Source organism: Cucurbita moschata, unplaced genomic scaffold (assembly GCF_002738365.1).
Source record: "Cucurbita moschata cultivar Rifu unplaced genomic scaffold, Cmos_1.0 Cmo_Scf00001, whole genome shotgun sequence".
NCBI classification, from domain to species: Eukaryota; Viridiplantae; Streptophyta; class Magnoliopsida; order Cucurbitales; family Cucurbitaceae; genus Cucurbita; species Cucurbita moschata.
This window is the reverse complement of record NW_019268517.1, coordinates 3,484,240-3,505,621: the sequence shown is the minus strand read 5'-3', so window position 1 is coordinate 3,505,621 and position 21,382 is coordinate 3,484,240. Positions and strand designations below refer to the sequence as shown.

Below are 21,382 nucleotides of genomic sequence, written 5' to 3'. Positions count from 1 at the left end.
AAAAAAAAAAAAAAAAAAAAAAAAAAAAAAAAAAAAAAAAAAAAAAAAAAAAAAAAAAAAAAAAAAAAAAAAAAAAAAAAAAAAAAATCAGATAAAATACACGCAGAGAATAATGAAATTTGGCCAAATCATCGACGTCATCCTAATTAGCTTCATCCCACTAAAGACTTGGCCGCAGGAAGCTGGCCAACTACAGATTATGCATTTTTAATAACCTGTGCAAATTTACGGATAGTAAAAATTAATGATAAATCAAAATAAATAAATAACTCCTTTTCTCCTTTTCCGCTAAGGTGTGGAATGAGGTTAAAAAATAATACGACAATGACTGTTGACTGCTGGTCCCTCGTGCTAAAGAGATCATCCTTCTCTTATCTTTTGAGGACAAGCCGTCTTCTTTTGAGCTCTTTTGTAGGAAGAGTACAACTCACTGCTTCCAGTTGGAGGTACAGTCACAGGTATAGTCACAGGAAATTCTTTTGTAATTACAATCTTACTACGATCTTTAAAAACTGGAAAGCATTCGTAAAGTTTGTTTTGGGTGGGCACTCCCTCAACCCCTGACGACCCCTACGTTGTTCCTTCGTTTTCTCCTTTAAATACACTTCTCGTTTATTATTATTAAAAATAATCTTTAACAAAAAAAGAAACCAATCAGTTCCAATTAGTCTTGAAATCCCTGAATTTCTTCTCATTCAAAAACTTGAAAGCTGCCAAGATGACACTTGAGGAATTCTTCCTAGTACTTATCCTTGCCAAGGAATCCACTCTTGTTGCCACCCCGCCTTGTCATTGTCTTTCAAGAACAACTTACAGTTACAGATTTAAGCATATTCCCATTGGGAAGGCAAAACAACTTAAGACCCAGAAAGCAAGAGTCAACTTTCCTAGAACAGAATCAAATGAAACATTCCCACGCTAGGTGTTATAAAACAAAACTTTGTTATCAAAAGAACATCAATCACACTCATCACGAACATTAATTCAAAAAACCAAAAAAAATCTTTAACAATTTAAATTGAGAAGCAGTTTGCGCAAATGTAAGTTTGACATAGTAAAGTAAAGCAAAACAACATCCATTCTTTTTTTTCTTCAATGAGTGACCTCCAGAGACCTCCACAACTACTCAAAAGGAAGATATAAACCAACTTCCTCCAGTATATCCCAACTTAGGACAAACACTAACCAATCATCAGCATGAGCCTCAACAAGACCTTCGCAGAGTTGCAATTTTGCTTACGGCAGATTACTTAAAAAAAAAAAAAAAAAAAAAAGGAGCTTTTCTTAAACCCTAAGATACACAAACAGAAAAAAGACACGAATATGTTAACACAAAAATCTAAACATCTGTAGTGGATCCAGCAAGGACACACTTGCAAAAATATGTATATAATTTCAAAGGAAATTTAAGTCAATAAGCTTACGAGAACTGAGTAATGTATTTCACCCTTAAAATTGTTAATTTTTATGTTTATTTATAATGTCTAAGAAGCATCTGATTGCATTCCGTGTTACTTTTATGTTTATTTAAAAAAAGCACAGACACTGATGCATGCCAAACAAGCATTTGATTGCGTTTCGTGGACAAGCGTCTAGTGCTAACAAGTATTTGATATGTGTCCAACAAGTGTCGAAATGTCAAAGTATTTGAAGCGTGTTGGACATGAACACACTCTTAGCATGAACTGATGATATAAAAGGCCGTCATGAAATGGGATAGATGATTTAAATAATCAAGTTACCTGATCACGAAAACCAGCTGGATCTTCAGATTCAAGAATACTAGAATCTTCTTTGCTTGCAATGACGTGTCCAGGAGCCTGTTACATAAAAATGACACCAAAAGTGATGAATCAGAAAGAGGTTCATCAATGTATAGTAACAATAGTGTTCTCCTAAAGAAACCTTTTTGTCTCTGGAAAGTCTAGCCTTGTCCTCTCTCCCAACATTAACCCCAGACATAGAAGCTGTACTAGCAGCAGGATTCTTGATTATCTCAACAAGCTGTTGCAAAGGCTCCGGCGAACCAGGTTTTGCAGCAACCTGCAAATTAAACGAGAAAGAAGCTTTATAAAAATGCCATGGGAGAGTACCCTCGTGAAACTGATAGAACACAAACCTTCGCTAATGCATCAACAAGATTGTGAAGTTCTGAAATAACACTTGATTCTTCGACAACCAAAGTTTGGAGGAGGGATATTGCAAACTCAGTTGCAGCCTCTGAAAAATTGCATAAATGGTTGGTTCTACTGACAAAAAAAGAACATGAATGAAATAAATTAATCAACTTACTATTCCTGCCTCCATCAATTAGTTTGGCCATATGAACATTATACTCCGCAAGATTTATTAGTTCACTGCGAATGAGGCCAAGAGTAATGTCCTTGTTGTACTTCCGTTCTTCCTCAGAGTAAATCACCTGTAAACAATAAAGTTGGGGAGAAAATGACTTGTCAAAGGCTCAGCTTAAAGGGAACATCATATATGAGGAGTTAAACGTAATTCCACAGGGAAAACATTAATGCATTAAGAATTAGGAAGTTAAATCCAAATTTGACTAAGGGATTTAATTAGTCATGAGTTTACCATAGGTACTCTGCAAATATAAATAAATAAATAAAAGCTATATTTCATGTCTAAAGATGCGTACTCAGTTACAAATTTTAAAATGAGGCATCCATTCTGTGACAATCTAATCAATTTATCCACTACTTTTGTGCCTTTAGTGGGAATTATATATATATGCATGTATTCTATGTATGTCAATGAAGAAGACAAGGACGAGGAAGAATGTGAAGAAAAAGTAAAAAATATAAATGGATTCCAAAATGCAATCCCATTTGAAACAAATAGCTTTAAACTAGACCATACCCAGCTAGTAAGCTCCTTTACAACTAGCTTGCAAACATCACGAATGGCGATCAGAATGGCAAGAAGGGCACCAACATGGAAACTGTTTGATGCATTGTCGTATAAAACTTTGAACACCTGTATCATAAATGTAGATCAAGAATAAGGGAGAGGAGATAACAGAGGAAAAAATGGAGGAGAAAAGAAAATGACAACATCCTCTAAGTTCAAGACAAATTAAACAACCTTTTGAGCCACAGCAAGAGCAGCTTCATCCCGACTTATACATCTTAGTATGATCTCAGGAACCTCGGCAATGACGCCCTAGACAGAAATCATTTCCATTTAAGATTTAATTTTTGAGTGCCAGACCTGAAGAGTCGATCGTTTAAAAGTGGAAACAAACAAGATAATATACCTGAAATTCAGTTTCCCGAGCCTCATTACTAACCAAAGCTTCCAACTGACACAAAGCAATAATATGGTAACTTCATAAGTACGTAATCCAAGAAAGCAGAACAGCCATATTAAAAAAACCTGAAGGGTGGTTGTTCTATTCCAATATCTAAGGACACCTGGATGCCCAGTTTTTGTTGCATGCAGGCCCTTATCTAAATACCACTACAGGCTACATATAACACTCAAGAAAATGAAAAAAAAATTAAAAAATAAAATAAAATAAGAGAGGTAAACTACTCAAATGACCCTTTTCCACATATCTATAACCCCCTAAAAAATCTCCTCCATGCCACAGGGCCACTTTTCGAGCAAACAAACCCAATCAAAAGGAATGGTAAAATGCATTTATATAAAAAGATGCAAGCTCTTCGTTCTCCCATATCCAAATGAAAATACAATATGATATAGACAAGCATTATTCATAGAACTAGGCTAACTAGAAATGGGCATTTAAGCAACAATAACTTTGGAGTAGCGACAACCTTTTGTGAAATAACTTGGAATTTATCCAATGCATCTCTGGTAGTAAGCGAAGGTTCCGACATAGTGGTTGCATGACGATCAGTAGTAATAGGCGAGGGCGATGGTTGGGAAGAGGATCCAGGTTCCTAAAACATATGGGTGCATATCAAATTAGAAAGAGTTTCACAACTGTACCACATATTCTTGAAAAATAAAGGTAGTTATCCAACATTTACAGTGTCAGAGGTATCTACTGCATGCAGCTCAGGGGTTGAAGCAGCTGAAGGGAAAGAACCATCATCCAAATCATTTTCTGAACCACGTACACCAACACCATCGGCAGCAATATGACCTGGAGTTGCACTGAAATATGCAAAGAGGAAATGATTAAAGCAACTAGATGTGGCTACCATTGGAACAATACAAGAGTATTAGCTGATCTACAAGACCTTAGTTGGGGCACAGAAGTAGGTTCTCCAGATTCTTCAAGGGCCCGAGAAACTCCCTCAAGTCCAGTAACAAGTCCAGATGTGTATCCCGAGTTCAATTGTCCCGATGACAAACCAAATTGACTACTCAAGCCAGTACCACTAACTGTAATTGAAGAACCAGCAGACTGTGCAGCTTGGCTATTTTGATTTTGCAAAGGAAGCCTAACAAAGTCCTGAAGTAATGCAAAAATATAAGATCTTGTAACATTTTTTTCCTTAATATCAAAGTTCACAAGCAATGAGAAGGTTGCTCACCTCATAAACGCGCTGTTGAGAAACAGACAGATGCCCTGGTTTGGGACGAAGAGCCTCAGGCACAACACCAAGAGGTCCTTGTGCATACATGCCAGTGTCATAAAAGGTAGGATTAACACCCTCTCGATGCTTCCTTCTTAAAGACAGTTGTTGAGAGATTTCACCGTCAATGGTCTGTATTGCCTGAAGGACCACAAAAAAAAATTGTAAATCACATGTTATAAAATGCCAGGAACAGAACTAAAGAAAAATGTGATTTCTTCCAAGAAATTGTATGAAAACCTCTGATGGTTCGCAATTCAAACTGATAGAGGGTAGGGATTCTACAGAGGTAAGAACTAGAAAGAAAACAACTAAATAACAAGAATAAATATTTAAAAGCTGAAGTTTAAATACATTAAATGCTATGCAGAGTAAAAAATTAAATCAATGGTAATAGAAAAGCATTAAAATGAATAACAATCAGATATACATGTGGGTATATTTTGTTTTACTTCTCCACCGTGTCTAACCTCTCTCCCCTCTCTCCTCCCTTCCTTCTCTCCCACCCCTCCACCTCACCCAACACTGCATCCTTGTCTCCACCCCTTAATCTATCCTCCCTTTTCCATGCATCTCCAACATGTATGGGCCACAACAGTTAGATAAATCTCCATAGAAAGGAGAACATTTTCGATTGAAGTAGACCCAACCTCTCAAGGCTCCCATGTTCGTATCTCCGAATCTTCTGAAGACAAAGCATTCTCCTTATTGATTCATTGGAGTATTATACAATGGATCAATGGTACTCTTAAGTCTCTTCTCACCTTGCCTTTGAACCAGAAATTCTTCAACGAGACAAGGATTGACGATCAAATAGTTTGGCATTGAGAAAAAATCCAGTAAGAAAAGACACTGTGGAGTTGGTGATTCTGGACTACAATGGGGAAACAAAACCGACTACATGATACCAGTGGGAGAACAAAGGAAATCAGGCCTTACGAACATCTCAGAAACTTAAGCAACCATTAATGAGAGCCACATCTCCTTATTCAGCAATAAAACCAAGGAAGCATTGAATGCGAAGAAATCTGACCAGAAAACATCTGATTGTTACCCTACACCCGCCAATATTACTGAACTGGCAAAAAAACAATTACTTCCTTGTATCCTTCGACCAGAAAACATCCTTGTTCAGAAGAGGAGAAAACTCCATGATGGCTGGTACAACATCCTTCAAGCTATTCAATTCAATGTCACTGCATACTGCTCCCTTGCCCCTTTCCAACCAAACAAAGCCATTATGTGTTGCGAAGGCCAAGAACAAGCAAAAATTATGGATTCCTATAAATGTCGGCAAAAAGTGGGCTCCTATCAACTCTTTTATTCCCGATGGAATCAAGAGGAATACTTCAAGGAACAAGTTGTACCTTCTTATGGGGTTGGATCAAAGTTCGTGGCTTACCTGTTGACAAGTGGGACAAGGAACTTTCAATTTCATTAGTAGACTCTGCAAAGGTCTAGTTGAAATTGCACAGAAGGCCTAAACTAGGATGGACCTTATGGAAATCAGCTTCAAAGTCCATGCTAAAGAAACGGGGTTTCTTCAAACAAAAATCCATCTCCTTTCGGCTTCTTCCACTAACAGTGTGGCTTGATAGACCCTTCTATTAATGAAGATATCCATATCAGAATCATAGGCGGAGTCCATGGCAAACCAGTGAAACCATTGACGGCTTGATAGACCCTTCTATTAATGAAGATATCCATATCAGAATCATAGGCGGAGTCCATGGCAAACCAGTGAAACCATTGACGTAAAAAGGCTCAAGTATCGAGGACACTCAACTTCCATACCATCAGGACTTTCCCTTGACAAAAAAGCAAGTCAAAAAGCTCCTCTCAGGCATACATACACTCCTCCATCATCCCCAATAAGCCTGGCCCTCCATCGATGCTAGTGCACTTCAACTGCATAACCATTAAAATTCTGAACCATGATAGTTCCGGTCTATCCATTACACACTAAATGAAGTTCAAAAGAATCACAAAATAACTAGATGTGCCCATCAATGAAGTAAAACTACTTACACCAACAAGGCACACCTTCCTTTTCTGTGGCTCAATTATAGGGACTCTATGGTTAAGTGTGTTTTGCTTGGAGTAATTCTATGTTAAGTGACCTAAGAATTTTCCTAGGTGCACGTGAGTGAGGACAAAACATGTTGGAAGAACTTGTGTTGGTATGTGAGGATAGTTTTCACACATTACAGTTAGGAGTAAGAACATGATCATATCAGAGGGGATACAGATTCCAAATCCCGATCAAAATCTTGGGCATGGGTCTTTGCACACAGCCCATTTGCTTTTGTCCATGTCAGCCTTGTTTCCTAACAATATCTTGTTGACATTATCGAAAGTATGTTGTTTGCAAATCCAATTTCTAATATTGTTGAAAGATGACTCGTTTGTTACATAGTAGACCAGAAAAACACCAACGGCTTCGACAAAAGTAAGTTGTGGTGAACGTATGGAACTACTCTTGACCAGTCGTGTCCGAGCTTGATCTGTTTTCCATCAAGCTCAATGGTTCTAATTTTAAATTAATACTAGTTCTAGTAATAAAACTAGTGGTGAAGGAACCATCTGAGAAACGTAAGAGAAGTCAACTCTTACTAACACTGCCATCGTCGACTCAAAAAAGCTTTGTGAGATAATCACAATCCGGTTGAGCTCTTTCAGGTGGAGCAGCAATAATAATTGCAATCAAATCGATTCAAAAGAAACCTCCCAAGCAATAACCCCTTCCGAGACAGAAAACAAAAGAACAGTCATCAACTGAGTCTCCAGCAAGGTGCATCGGTGGAGCATGGGAGATTAGAGAGAGATTGGCAGTGATTCGTTAGTTAGGTGATTTTAGCAAAAAAAGAAAAAAAAAAAATAGTGCTTCTCCACCTTAAGGTTTTACTTCTCAATAAAGAGATGTATCAGATTTTTTCCAGAATTAAAGAAAATAGGTAAAGAATTTTTTCAATAATTTTGCAACACTTGATTGTTAATGATATTTAACGGACTTTACTCGGCCTCCTCAATGAAAACCCATATATCTAGATAACTTTCAGCTATTTTTTACACACGCAAACACACTATCTCCGCTTTTACATTAGTTGATTAAATACAAGTTTCAGGTAAGTATAAACATATGTATGAGATAAAACTAACAGGGAGCAAAATGGCATGATAACTATACAATATGATTAGAAAGGGTGGAACTGGCCGAAATGCAAAATGGAATATATCTATATGCTCAAAACAAAATTGCTCCAATATACTAATAAAGAAACCTGCCTCGCAATTGAACATTAAACCATTGCCAAAATATCAAGACCAATACACAATTTCAGGAATTACTGACCTTGTCTGTAGCAGCCTGTTCAATGATGGCACAACCAAGATCAAGGTTATCATTTGTAACAAGCTGAACAGCTTGCTCAAGCAGATCACTGGCAACACCCAATCCCTGAAGCGAACTTCTAAGTTGACTTGATATTGAACCTCGTAAGGGTTCCTAGAACAAATAAATGTATTAAGTTGATTATAAATGATATAAAAACTATATGAAATAATCAACCATAAAGCTCCACGAAACAAAAATCACATTTTCTCAAAAGTTCAGTATAGGAGAAAAAACCTTGCAAGTCACGTGTGCTAGACATCCAGCCAGACTAGCAACCATCAAATGCGCAGCATTAAATATTCGGGTCTCATCTGATTCCATTGCATAATCCTAATCACATATGATTTAAATAAATATAAATGAACGAAAGTAGATATAACCCAGAAAAGATTATTTTTTAACATTAAAGAACACACACAACAGTAAGTTCAAAATGCTGGCAGATAATATATCCGCCTAGATAATGTATCTGCCTAATATGCCAAAATACAATATCTAAGAGGCACAAACGAGACCTCCAATCAAAACAGAGAACGATGCAACAGTTCAATTATTTGAACGTTCCTAGAAAAACACAATAAGTACTAGATAGTAGGAGTTCACGGATGACTTCATAATGCAAGACACAATTTTACACAATTAAGCACTTCAATAAGAAAGCAGCCAATGCGCTATCGTCAATAATAGCTTAATAAGCCAGGCAGTAAAAGTAGGGCAAATTAAATGAAATGAAGCTGGTGCTCATGATGGAAACATTAACAATTCGTTCATAAAAATATCAATTCCTCAGATTTCTAAATGAAACTACCCAAAAGGAGCATAAAGCTCAGTAGAAATGTATAATTACAATGAGGTAAGATAATTTACTTAATAAAAGAAAAAGCATGTAAATCAAGTCAACTTATGGAGAAGACCTTCAAAACAAGTTCCTTTGTCGTTTGGGTAGCTATAGAGACACTACGCTGAACAATACCAGAAACAATCTCTTTGACAGCTCTATCCATTGCAATTGGAACTGCTCTGTAGCATGTGCAAGAGAAAATATATAAGCTCAATTATTTTTAGTAAGAGTGGCTTTATCATGGATAACTGCTTAAAATAAAGAGTTACACAATAGCATAAGCTTCAAACCTCTGAAAATGAATGTGCAAGCCCAAACTATTAAGCTTCTGGTTGATCACAACAAGACTACCTATATTAGGGATACCTGCAGGAAGCTGCAGTAACAAGAAATAGCCAATAAGCAAACTGATGCAATCCAAATCACAAGGCTCCAACAAATCTAAAGGCTGCAATAATACCTGATTGGTTGAAAATGGTGATGGGGTTGGTGTAGCTTGTAAGAGTCCCTGGGCAGTAGGAACCTGATCAGACAAGCCCAACACAGCAAGCTTTTCGTCTTCCATTAATGTGCCAGAAGAAAGATGAAGTGGAGCAGCATACTACAAACATATATAAGTTAAAAGATTAGACAAACAAGAAATAGTGATTCCAATAAAATAGAACAGCAGAAAAAGAAATTGTCCAGTCCAAGGACTGCATGGTTCAAGCCATCTATTTTTGAAATCTCTTTCCAGCAACCTAACTAGTGATCTTACCAGAACGATGTTATAAATCCTACATGGAGGAGCAAGCTGAAGAACATCAAAATTTTCATGCAATGCCATTTTATCAATACGAGTACTTGTGGGAGTAAACACGGTTCCCCAAGGAATTCAATTCAATATGTCACAATACTTAATGGAGAAAAAGTCATCATTTGGAATTAATGAGAGGGAGGAACTTTGGAAGATTGTTAACTTCTTGTCTTGTATATCTTAAATTTACTCCCTTTTTTTCATTCTTTGGAAAGAAAACAAGAACTTTCTTACTAGAGTTCAAAAGGTAAAAAAAACATTAAAAAATCTCCCTTTAGAAGCATTACATAGCACCCCAACAAAAAAAATGAACTTTTAAGAATTACTCCCCCACACACACCACAGTTCTACAACCACTCTTAACCCAAACAACCCCCAACCTCCCTTGTACAGTGTTTCTTGTCTTTTATTTCCCTTGTACAGTGTGTTTCTCACTTCTAATTAAAAAGTGGGTGTATTTTTTCATGTATAATTTTCTCAACATTGTTTTCCATGTTATTCCCTACTTATTTTTAATACCTTTTTCCCGTGTTCTTTCTTTATTTCCCTATTTTCTAAGGTAACATTTTTGTTCTAATTAAAAAAAAAAAAAAAAAAAAAAAAATTGATATAGTTTACAGTATGAATACTATAATATTTTTTATTCAACCCTGCAATATTAGCCATACAAAGTTAATTCATTAAAACTTGTATTCTATTTAAAATGAGGCTTAGGCCTCATACAAGACTTACGCCTTGCCTCTCTATGAGAAAAAGCCTCGAGGATGCATTAAGCTTCTTTTAGAACATTGGTCACAACGAAAATTCCAACAATATGAAGAAGACTTGTCGTTCACAACTAATAAAATCAACGAAAACTCTTATGATTAAACTCATTTCTCCAAGAAAAAGGGAAGAAACAAATGAGATATGAAGAAAACACACAGAATTCTCCATATAAACTTTAAGAAGGGTATTAAAAAAAGAAAATCCCCTTGTTCCACAGGTTGATGCCTTCTAAATGAAACTATAATTTGTTTCTCATTAAAACGGAGGTAATAAAAATAAAGCTCCTTAACCTCTTCTCTAGTAATGAAAACTAGAGTTCCTTTTTGTAAAACTCCTTTTAATCAACTGATCCTCATTTGAAAACCTCTTCTGCCCCCCTTTGTTGTATTTTTCTCTAGTTAGTGAATATGAGTTAATTACCTACCACAAAAGAAAGAAAAAAAAAAAGAATCTAACAAACCTGGGATAACAGGTGACTATGATTTCCAGAATTTGATGCTGTTGCAACCTCCAGTGGAAGCTCCACTTGATTTAAAGAAGACATTATGTTGGACTTCATTTCAGCTACCATCTGCGGCTGGGATGCTCCGACATCTTTATTTGAAAAATCAGGATTACCTTCGATTTCTCTCTTCCGGTCTTTGAGAAGAGAAGTTGGCGTTATTTCTTTCACATCCACACTAAGAGTCTTGAATAAAACCTGTAGAAAATAAACTTAAAACTTTAATTTCAGTGCAGAAAGGACTTTTTGGATCTTCCCTATTGAAGCTTCTTCCTAGATTGTACATTTTTCATTAATCAATGAAATTCTCTATTCCCAAAAACAGCTATGTACGTCTATACTGGCAATAAATATTATTGGTAACTTTACGATCTTGAAGTGTGCATACCTCAATATCAAACTTAAGGTTCATTTTCAAGTTAGGCATTGAATAAATCTCTGCCAGTAGTCCAAGAATGCCCATGGTCCAAGGGTTTGGGGGTTGGTAAGCTAAACTACTTTGACATGGTTCAAGAACCTACAGTCACAACAATATTAATGTAAGATCAGGATACTCAAACGAAGCTACCATAAATGATCCTCACAGTATAATCATACCTTGGAAGTAAATGGTATTACTGCAATCATTAGCCCCTTTTCATAAGCCTGCCGAAACAGAAAAGTGAGTGCAAAGAGGAAAATAGTAACAAAATAGAAACCAACGTCATTGGTTTTCAAGAAAACAAAAAAGATAAAAAGAGGAGGAAGTCACAAAGTCCATGCGTGAAATGAATGAAACCAACAAAAGTAACTCATTTACTACCTCAATTATCAAAGATTTCGGATCTATTTCACGAGCTCGCAACACTTGATTCCTACCAATTGTTAGTTTCCCAAGCCAGCTTCCCAAATTCTTTAGCAATGATCGTTCTTCTGAACTTGATTTTATAAGCTCCGATCCCAACAGAACCTGGGGAGGAGGAAAAAAAGAAAAAAAAAATGTTAACTACCATTCCAAGCTCCGGTAGCACCACTCATCCAAGAAGAAAAGAACACCTTGCAGTTCTCATAACTAGCTTGAACAATCTCTTTACTTAAAGCTTTTGAATTAACACTGTCAATAAACTTCAAGTACAGGTCATGGAAATTTTGCTCAATGCTAGCCCTGTAAAGCAAAATGATGTCAGACGAAAGAAAACAACTCATGTAAAAAACAATACTATGTCTTGGGGGATTTCTAGAACGTCCTTTAACAGTTTACTCCCCCTAATAAAACTGCAGCACATTGTTTTTACTTTCAGCTCAATGATACCATCCTATAAATTCTTATAAACATTGCAGTTATTTCTGTGCAAAAATACATACAAAAATTTAAAGCAATTTTGAACCTCTTCATGACCATATACTGAGCAAACCAGGGATAAAACTGCTCCTTCAAAATCTCAGTAATTTCTTTTGCTTTGACTTCATAATTAGCAAGTGAAATATTATTGATCATAAATGAAATCTTATCCTGCACATCCGATGCTGGTGCCTGTACACATAATGAGACTTGTAAGAAGGCCAGATGTGCAGACATAAATGCAGAGTGCATAACAATGAAATATGACCAACAAGAGCAATTAAATAAAAATACAGTAGGATATACAGTCTCTCTTTCAGTCTATTAAGCGAGGTCCTAAACTTGAAAACGTGGAAGAAAAAGCAGTATATAGACATGATTATGCTCAGAATGTCCAAGTTCCAAAAAAGTTATCAATTACCAGTAGCCACAAACCATTCATGCTTGTACTCAGAATATACAAGTGAAGGAATTTTCACAAGTATAGCAAATATATTATAATGATAAAAGATTTTTTTTGTTTAAATATGAAGTCAAAATAAACTACAAAAACATTAAAAATCAAGAGAACTACAATGCTGGTTCAAATTGTTTCTCACTTTTAGACCCTAGGCCTAAAGGAAAAGAATGAAAAGGCCCAAGGAACTTGAAAAGGGTGGCTGAAGCTTTTGATAAGCCCAAGCAAAATTATCACCTTATCTTCATTGGTTTTTATTCGGAGGGTGCCGATGTTACCTACCCTAATAATACACTAGAAGGAAGAAAGTCACTGGGGATGCTGAACTGGCATGGGTAGATCACCATTTTATTCTTTATTCCTTGGTTTATTGAATTTATTTTATTTTTATGATAACTCTAAACTTTAATTTTCTTTTTATTTCATTTTTATAATATTAATTAAAAGTTAGTCTTAATAATACATTATTACTATTAATTAGTAGAGTCCCTTTTTCAACTTTGGTTAAGTTACATGCAAAGGTATCTGATAAGTTCAAGGACTTTAACCTATATTATCCTCCTTCCTCCTTCCTCCTTCCACTGTTAATTTTGTGTTTAATAGGTCTAAAAACTAAAAAAAATAATAAAATAAAAATGTCTCATAAATCATGAACAATTAGATACAAAATTGGAAGTAAAAAGAACTAATGAGACAAAAAGTTTTAAAGTTAAAAGATGTATAATACACCACATTAAAATTCAAGAGATGAATTAGACCGCTTTTAAAATTCAAGAAGATACGCTTCCTTTTTATAAAATGTTCATAATATTCCTTGAATGTTAGAAACTTCTTTGTTGATATCATCACTTATTAGTTCAATTATGTTCGACCCTACAACTGTTTAATTCTAGATCCACCCCTGAGCGCCGAGAAACTTGTTGATAGAATCTCAAAGACAGCATTGGCAAATGTAAGAAAACAAAAAGACTAAAACTAAACAGAACTACCTTCATTCAAGTAAAAATCTGATATTTTTAAATGCTTCATCATTAACTTAATCAAAGAACTCAAGGAAAAATTCAGAATATAGAAAGGCCAGAATGAGATGTGATGGTAGACTAAATGTTCTACAAGAGTCTTGTCGCCACCCTAATGAGAATATTGCAGCTACTGGTAAAATTTTCTGCCAACCATATGTTTGAAACTTTACCAACAATGATAAAACATAAATAATTTTCACAGTAGACAAATCAGAGAGGGTTGTTCTAAAATCTACCCGGTCTATTTCATTTTTACCTATCGAAACCATCATCCATTTGAATGTTACAAAGATTACCTTGCAACATCGTCATAACCATTTAAACAGAACATAATCACAAGCGGTCTCTTTCTTTTTTACCTATCAAAAACCATCATCCATTTGCATGTAATAAAGATTACCTTGCAAAATCATTATAACCATTTAAACAGAACATAATCATAAGCCCACCACATTAAAACAACAGGCAAAAGAAACAAACACCCCTTCTGTTAAGATTCAACCTAATTAAAAAAATACAAATGTCTACAATATATCTTCAGCAAAGTACAGAATGTTACGAAATTTTTAAAATTTTATTTTAAAATAATAGCTATTGTATCAATGACGTGACAAATAAGAATCCCACTACATCCACATTCATCAAGACCTGACGAAATGATAAAAATGTTTAAAAGATAGCACAGTGAATGGGATACCTCAATCGGAGTTTCTCTTTTCTCAGCCGCAGCAACAAGCGTTTCAATATTCAAAGCTGAACCAAACCCTGTCAAAGGATAAAACATAACTACTATGTTCGTTCCAAACAAGCAACAACATTTTTAATGCCTAATCATAGAATAACTAACTGGTAGAAGCAGCCACTCGTGGAGGACGGACAAAACCAGAGGAAGACAACACTGTTGGATTATTGATTGTATTCTGCACCTACAATTGTAGCAATTTATTTACAAAGAGATAGAAGGGGATATTTCATTGTTAATAATTATGACAAGCAAAGGTATGAAAAGCATAAAAGTCTAAAAGGACAAAGACAAAAAGAATGGAGAATGAGATACCTTTTGAATGGTAGAAGCACCACCTATGGGTTGAATTGAAGTTTGCCCCACAGTAGATAAAATTGGTTTTCCATCAATAACTGATGGTCCAGTGACTTTAAGCTGATCATCAATGGCATTTTCATGTTTTTGTTGTAGCTGAGCTCCCGAAGAATGCTGCTGACTAGCTTGAATGTTGCTAGAACTATTTAACTGCAATCAACCAATATATAATAAGAAATCTTACCAATGTTCGCCACCAAATGGTAATCCCTCTCTATGGCTAGATAGCATATTAGAGACCATGACATAATTTTGAATTTTAAAGTCAAAGATATAATCTGCACAAGGCAACAAAATATGTATTTGAAAAATCAGTTGCCACCTCCACATTTCCTGAAGTAGCATCAGAATCAGAATGGCCTGCAGATATCTTCAGAAGAGCCTGCTCAATGAAAGCAACAAGTTCCATATGAGAGGTTCGCAAATGTGATATTTGCAGAATATGGTTGCAGTACTGCGGCCACTCAATCAAACGATCCACGAACTGCTCTACGGCCTTTGTGCCAAACACAAACATCTGCCAAAAGATAGAAATTTAACCACACCATAACATAATAAGTACAAACAAAACCTCACTCTCTAAGATGCAATACGAACTTTAGAATCTGCAGGTTTTCGAAGTGCATCAAGGACACCACGCAGCGCAATCCCCAGTGTAAGGTGAGTTACAAGCTGATGCTTAATAACAGAGCCTGAAAAAGAATGATAAGTGAACATTTTATAATCGAATAAATATTAAAAAGACTCAAATTGCAACAAGAAACTCACCAAAGAGAACTGCTGCAATTTTCAGCTGTCTTTCAGGATATTTTGGGAAGAATCTGTACTCCTCAAAAAGATTTGCAATCATGCAATCGAATATTGATTGTTCCCTGAAAACATAACCCGTTTAGAGGTTAAGAAATGTGGAGTGCATTAAAAAGTGTGAGCTATGCTAACCAAGCTATCAAAAATGGAACAGTGAAAGCTACAGGTGGCAGCAGGTGAAGAGAAATTAAAAGATCAGAGATCAATATTGGATAGGAGGAAAAGCTTTACAGTAAGATATGCAGAATGCATCCAGAGAACTGGAAGAATACTGGCATCTCACCAAAGGAAGTCCGAACATGTGACCTTAACAAGCTAGATGTGAAACTATTACAGAGATCCAACATCCAACTAAAAAAGGAAAAAGACAAACGTGGAAGATCAATCAGGGAATTCTAAGAACTTAAACAAGAATGCTATTAATTCCCAATTGAAGCCACTAAAAAAAAAAAAAGAAACTAGAGTAAAAATAATCAATTAGATGCACAAAATACACCTGCAGTTTAGAAGAATGACACATAGATAGAGATGATTGAAAAGGGGCATTTTGAATGTACTCGATTGCTGATGGTGAAAAAACATGAAGATTACTTTTTCCATGACTGAAAAAGGAAAGAAGAGTTCCCGAACAAACAGTACTTCACTCTTCCAATGTGGATTTGTCTAATACCAGAATACTCAGGATATTGTGGAAATTAATCACAAACACGATCACACCATAGAATAAACTTTTTAAAGACCAGCAACTCATGCAACCCAAAGAATGATAAAAATACAGCACCTTTTAACTGAAGATTCTTTGAACCGAGCAAGCATTTGAACCATCACTTCAATGGTTAATTGACCAGAAAACATTTGTTGAAAGTAGGAATTAGCTTCGGCCTCAATGTCTTCTGCATATCCTTCTGTTGCAGGCACATCTGAAGCTCCACCATTATGCAGCTTTCGGTTTGATTCCTGAAGTGCACCATGCAACTTCTCCATTTCTTCAGATAGTTGAGTAGACGTAATAGTACCCACATTAGATCTAAGAACCTGGCATTCACAAAGTACGTTAAACATACTATCCATTAAACAAATGCATAACATAACACTCAAAACCTCACATAGAAGAAGGAATTTGGTAGTGAAAGAACTGGAGTTTTTCCACAATACCTTCAAGAAAGTAGAAGCAGTTTCCAAATAAATATTCGAAAAAGCATTAGAAGGATAAAAGGGCTTGGTTGAAAAATCTTGAGATCCCCCATAATGAATCTCTTTTAAGAACTTGAGACATTCCTGCAATATTAATATCATAAATTTCACTTTCAAAACAAAGTTAAAGGCTAATAGCAAATATATGTCAACACAAATACATTACTTAAATTATAAACATGTAAATTTCAAGAAAACAGTTCTAAAGGTCAGGCAACAAACTGAAAAATATTACCTCGAAAAATGCATCTTTGTATGAGTTCAAACTATTACTCAACCACTTCTCAAGGTCCAAAAATTCCTTTCGTGAAGCAATGGCTGCTAATCTGAGACCGCAGGAATAAGGAATCATATCTAACACTGACAAAAGTATCTGCAAAACGATAGAGGTGGAAGAAAAGCAATTTCAGATTTAAAAGCAACAGAAACGGCTAGCAAATTTAATCAGTATACCAAGAATGTGGTTCATATCATCTCTGCCAGAGAGAGACTATTTAGTATTAGCTTACCTTTAATTCTTGGCAGATGTCAAGAATCCTAACTATGCAGTCTGGATCACTGTTTTGAGAATCCACAAATCCCCGTAAAACCAGATTAGGGTTAACATGCCATAGCTGAAGGATTAAACCACTACCAAGAGGATTTCTTAACATCAATGGGAAGACTGAAAAAGAAACTTCATACTGAAGCAGATTATATGCAGTCTGCAAGAAAATATGTTACATTTACAACCATGTGTGAGAGAGACAGGACAAATTTAACAAATATTAAAGAGAGAGAGAGAGAGAGAGAGAGAGAGAGAGAGAGAGGAAAAGAAAAGCTCAATGCAGAGGTGACAAGAAAAAATGTACATTAATATGCGCCATCCCAAATAACAATAGCTCAGGCCAGTTTTTAAGAGGAAACTCCAGAATTGATTGCACAGATCTAGCATGACCTCTCTCAGCAAGTTCACACAGAATATTCAAAAGATCAAGGCACGTCCATGTGTGATTTGTATGTCCAAGTTGAAGCTTATGGCCATGCACTCCATCAATATAAGCCTACAAAAATATCTCATTAATCGTAAAAAGTTAAGAATATCTACTTCCATAACGCGCTGGAGAATGATTAGTTCCTGCAGCAGAAGTTACACAGCCATCGAAGTAAGCTAGAATTAAGCAAGCAAAACAGGGAAGAACTTGAAGTGTCCTAAATATTGACCATACCAGCTGTCTTCCAGAGTGAGCAAATGTAAATATTTCAGGTGGTGCAAATACGGCATGTTTAAGGAAAGATATCTGACCCTCCATATTCTTCCAAACGGACCCACAAATTGTATGAAGAGGAAATGCCTCCTGAAATCTCAACCAAAGATTGGATTAACAAGGAACGGATTATTTCATCTCAAAGCACACCAAGTAAAGCAAACAATACCTGGCATGCACGTCTATATACAGACATGAAAAATGAGAATGCTTCCTCATTCGGAATGTAAAAACCCTCATGATCCAGATTTTCCATTACTCTTATCCAGTCAACACTAGGTGCCTGAATCAATAAAGCACAGTGAGGAAAAGAAAGAAAGAAAGAAATTGGTATTCATACAACATGGAGAAAAAGAAGAAGAAAAAACTTACAAGTTGCTTCACTGTGTCTATGAGAACATCCACATCCCAAGAGTTCAAGGATGGCAGATCAGATAAAGTGCTGCAACCCAAAGCTAGACTAAAAGTTGTATATATATTTCGACTGTCCTCAAGACCAGTATGATTTCGAACTATCATGCCTAGTATCTTAGAGATAGTAATCTCTGTCAGCGGCAAAAAGAGGGACAAAATCTCTTTGCATTGCGTTGCATTGACTGTGCATCCATAACCCAGTTCCTTCATTATATCTCCCATGCTCATTTCCTTCTCCATTTCAGCTAAGATGGAATCAAAATCATGATCAATGGACTCCTGTGACAGATTTACATTCCTAGAATGGAAAACAGAAGTTGTCAAGTAAATAACAATAATACAAAGAGCTTGGGTACCCACCAAAATTGAACATAAACAGTGAAGATTATATTTAAGAGAGCTTCTTTGGCACCTTAAAAATTTCTCCTCTCGCAATTCATCTGAAAGCAGTGGTGACAAAACAAACTCAGTAACATCTTTCAACTGCACAAAAGATAGCATTTGCATGAAGGAATCTAAATGCTTTGAGAGCCCTTCAGACCGTTGGAGGAACATGATAATATCCTGAATTTGCTGAGTGGAATCCACAGATACAGCATTAGCACAAAGTTTCTCAATCTGACTAATGCAGAAGTTCTTCCCTGAAAAAGTAAAGAGCAACCCCTATGAAGTCCCCACACGGAAAAACAAAAACAAAAAGAAATGCTAACTGGCTACAATGAGTCTATTTCCACTGATGAGGTAAACTAACATTGATAACGTGTAAAAACAAAATCAAGCAGGGCCCCATGCCTATTTTTATCGAAACATGACTACATTATCCACGTTAACAAAAGAACTAAAGGAAAGTAGGCAAGCTTAAATATTAGAGGAGTTCCCACGACAGGTACTGCAAACATTGCTCTCTGTCTTGAAGCACAAGTAGTTGAAAGTAAATTGATAGCAAGAAAACGTCAACAATGAAGGAAAAATTCTAGAACTTACCACACATTCTTGCATCAAGATTTTCAGAATCTGAAATAGCGAGACCAACTCCAATTCTTTCACACATTGACAAGTTTAACAGATTCGAGATGTTCTCGAGAATAACTTGGTTGATATCTCTACCTTTAAGGGACTCACAAAATATTGTACTAAAATTAGGTCTGTCCAAGAGATGCTTGAAAACCGAAGAAATAACTATTCGCAACAGCGGGTTTTCCAAATCTGTCCCATGGCTAGTGAAATAATCCAAACAAGTTCTGAGCAGTATGAAGCTCCCTTCAGTTCCACAGTCAATATACTGAAGCACATTGAAGATCTTGATTCAGTAAAATGCTCAAAAATATATCTAAATGTAAAAGATCAATGCACTAGATAGGTGAATGCATTATTAAGAAACAGTACAAATGACATGATTTTAAAACTTCTTACTCACAAAGACGATTACTTAGGAATTCGCATTCTATCTCCTAATTCTTCCATTTCGGGAATATAAACATAAATTCCATGAAGAGAAATGAAGAAATGACGACACAAAATCAACAGTGGTCGTGAAAAAAAAAGTTCTAAAAAATATAATAATAATAACAGAAAGTAAAAAAATACCCTAAAATTTATGAGCCCTCAAAGCACCTATATAGAAGCTATTGACGTAAACATCCCTAATGCAGATAGTCAATTGAAATGATAGCAAAGACACACTAAAAGTCGACGGTAAAGAAGCCCCAAAAGGGGTGGATTGAATCGAAAAAAAAGGCTTCAAATATCAGTGGCGTCCGTATTCTTACCGCCAAAAAGATAATCAAAGATACAAAACTGGCTTGCGGACACCAGTTGCCTCACAGAAAAAGAGAACAAAATCCAGAAAGGCATAAACCGCAGAAATTGCCTCACAGAAATACCTCAAGATCAGAATGAGAAACGCATTGGAAGTAGAGAATTAAGTAAAAATCACTTAAAGCAAGCGGGAAAAAAGTTAACCTAAATCTAGACGACGAAGCATGAATTAGAAGAATTCTAAAGAAAAAAAAAAAAGAGAGAGAGAGAGCTCAAATGATAGCCTGCAAGTAAGACAGAAACAGTAAAGAGTGGAACGAAAACCTCATAAAGCTCTTTGAGAACAGATTCAGCATTAGATTCAGTCAAGCTCTGGAGGAGGAAGCGAATCTGGGAGGACGTTGCAGTCGAAAACATCAGCATGGCGACCCAAATCGGGAGGGTAGGGTTTTCCAGCAGAAGGAAAAACCGAGGTCCAGCTGAGTGAGTGCGAAGAAGAACAGCGGAACGGAAAGCTAGAGACGCGGGTCGGGGGATCGCTGGAACAGAGAGCAGTCCTGGGAGAGAGAGAGAGAGAGAACACGAAAAAGAAGGAATGATGGCGATCACGAGAGATTAGTGGGCTTTCCCCAGCGAACCTATACGCACAAATGTGGCCTCATAAATTATCTTACCCATTTTCATACATTATTTTTTTCATTTTAATTTTAACAATTTTAAATAAAAACAATCGTGACTTAGGAGTGTAGGAGTGTACGGGTTGGGGTGCGATCGATTAGAGTTTACAATTCAACAGAACAATATATTTTTGGGTTGGGATAGGTTGTCGGGTTGTTCTTTTTTTAATTATTTTAAAAAATTATATTGTAACACTCGAACCCTGACAATAAATTAAGTACATGTTTGTCCTTTTAGAGTCGAACTTTCAAAATTTTATTGAGTGTGTTGGAGGTTGAATTTCAAGACGAGGTAGAATAAAAAAATGGTCAGAGAAATTTCAGGGGTAATTTCGTCATTTTTTCTTCGCCTATTTGGAAGTCTGTAAACCGTTGTTTGGAGTCAGAACTTCACTGGAGTATTTTTACAAGAATTTCTCAGTAGGTAGAGAACGTCTATTATAGGCTTTTGAATCACTCAATTCTATCAATAATGGAGAAAGAATGGTAGGTATGGATTTCAGGTTTTTTATTTCAAGTTTCTCTC

The 21,382-nt window shown here is 36.0% G+C and overlaps 1 protein-coding gene across 2 annotated transcripts in view; it reads right to left on the bottom strand.

Moving 5' to 3' along the window:
* The window catches only part of LOC111449221 (CCR4-NOT transcription complex subunit 1-like), a 27,261-nt gene extending 6,455 nt beyond the window's left edge, over positions 1 to 20,806 (bottom strand). Inside the window, exons 1-39 of one of the 2 annotated variants that reach the window (XM_023089034.1) lie at positions 20,504 to 20,806; positions 19,406 to 19,703; positions 18,834 to 19,062; positions 18,380 to 18,719; positions 18,177 to 18,290; positions 17,969 to 18,097; positions 17,612 to 17,803; positions 17,270 to 17,464; positions 16,996 to 17,133; positions 16,722 to 16,844; positions 16,348 to 16,601; positions 15,528 to 15,631; positions 15,357 to 15,451; positions 15,082 to 15,276; positions 14,718 to 14,909; positions 14,508 to 14,586; positions 14,358 to 14,425; positions 12,228 to 12,373; positions 11,896 to 12,004; positions 11,663 to 11,809; positions 11,458 to 11,505; positions 11,249 to 11,377; positions 10,819 to 11,058; positions 9,255 to 9,395; positions 9,085 to 9,170; positions 8,868 to 8,973; positions 8,188 to 8,283; positions 7,912 to 8,064; positions 4,518 to 4,700; positions 4,221 to 4,435; positions 4,008 to 4,134; positions 3,792 to 3,917; positions 3,269 to 3,313; positions 3,097 to 3,174; positions 2,872 to 2,988; positions 2,293 to 2,419; positions 2,120 to 2,220; positions 1,906 to 2,043; positions 1,743 to 1,820 (exon numbers count right to left, since the gene is read on the bottom strand). In XM_023089034.1, the coding sequence (XP_022944802.1) occupies positions 1,743 to 1,820; positions 1,906 to 2,043; positions 2,120 to 2,220; positions 2,293 to 2,419; positions 2,872 to 2,988; positions 3,097 to 3,174; positions 3,269 to 3,313; positions 3,792 to 3,917; positions 4,008 to 4,134; positions 4,221 to 4,435; positions 4,518 to 4,700; positions 7,912 to 8,064; positions 8,188 to 8,283; positions 8,868 to 8,973; positions 9,085 to 9,170; positions 9,255 to 9,395; positions 10,819 to 11,058; positions 11,249 to 11,377; positions 11,458 to 11,505; positions 11,663 to 11,809; positions 11,896 to 12,004; positions 12,228 to 12,373; positions 14,358 to 14,425; positions 14,508 to 14,586; positions 14,718 to 14,909; positions 15,082 to 15,276; positions 15,357 to 15,451; positions 15,528 to 15,631; positions 16,348 to 16,601; positions 16,722 to 16,844; positions 16,996 to 17,133; positions 17,270 to 17,464; positions 17,612 to 17,803; positions 17,969 to 18,097; positions 18,177 to 18,290; positions 18,380 to 18,719; positions 18,834 to 19,062; positions 19,406 to 19,703; positions 20,504 to 20,602 (5,580 nt within the window). In that variant the 5' untranslated portion in view covers positions 20,603 to 20,806. Of the gene's footprint in view, positions 1 to 1,742; positions 1,821 to 1,905; positions 2,044 to 2,119; positions 2,221 to 2,292; positions 2,420 to 2,871; positions 2,989 to 3,096; positions 3,175 to 3,268; positions 3,314 to 3,791; positions 3,918 to 4,001; positions 4,135 to 4,220; positions 4,436 to 4,517; positions 4,701 to 7,911; positions 8,065 to 8,187; positions 8,284 to 8,867; positions 8,974 to 9,084; positions 9,171 to 9,254; positions 9,396 to 10,818; positions 11,059 to 11,248; positions 11,378 to 11,457; positions 11,506 to 11,662; positions 11,810 to 11,895; positions 12,005 to 12,227; positions 12,374 to 14,357; positions 14,426 to 14,507; positions 14,587 to 14,717; positions 14,910 to 15,081; positions 15,277 to 15,356; positions 15,452 to 15,527; positions 15,632 to 16,347; positions 16,602 to 16,721; positions 16,845 to 16,995; positions 17,134 to 17,269; positions 17,465 to 17,611; positions 17,804 to 17,968; positions 18,098 to 18,176; positions 18,291 to 18,379; positions 18,720 to 18,833; positions 19,063 to 19,405; positions 19,704 to 20,503 lie in introns of both variants that reach the window. The other variant, XM_023089027.1, reaches the window with a different exon arrangement.
* Between the last annotated feature and the right edge of the window lie 576 nt (positions 20,807 to 21,382).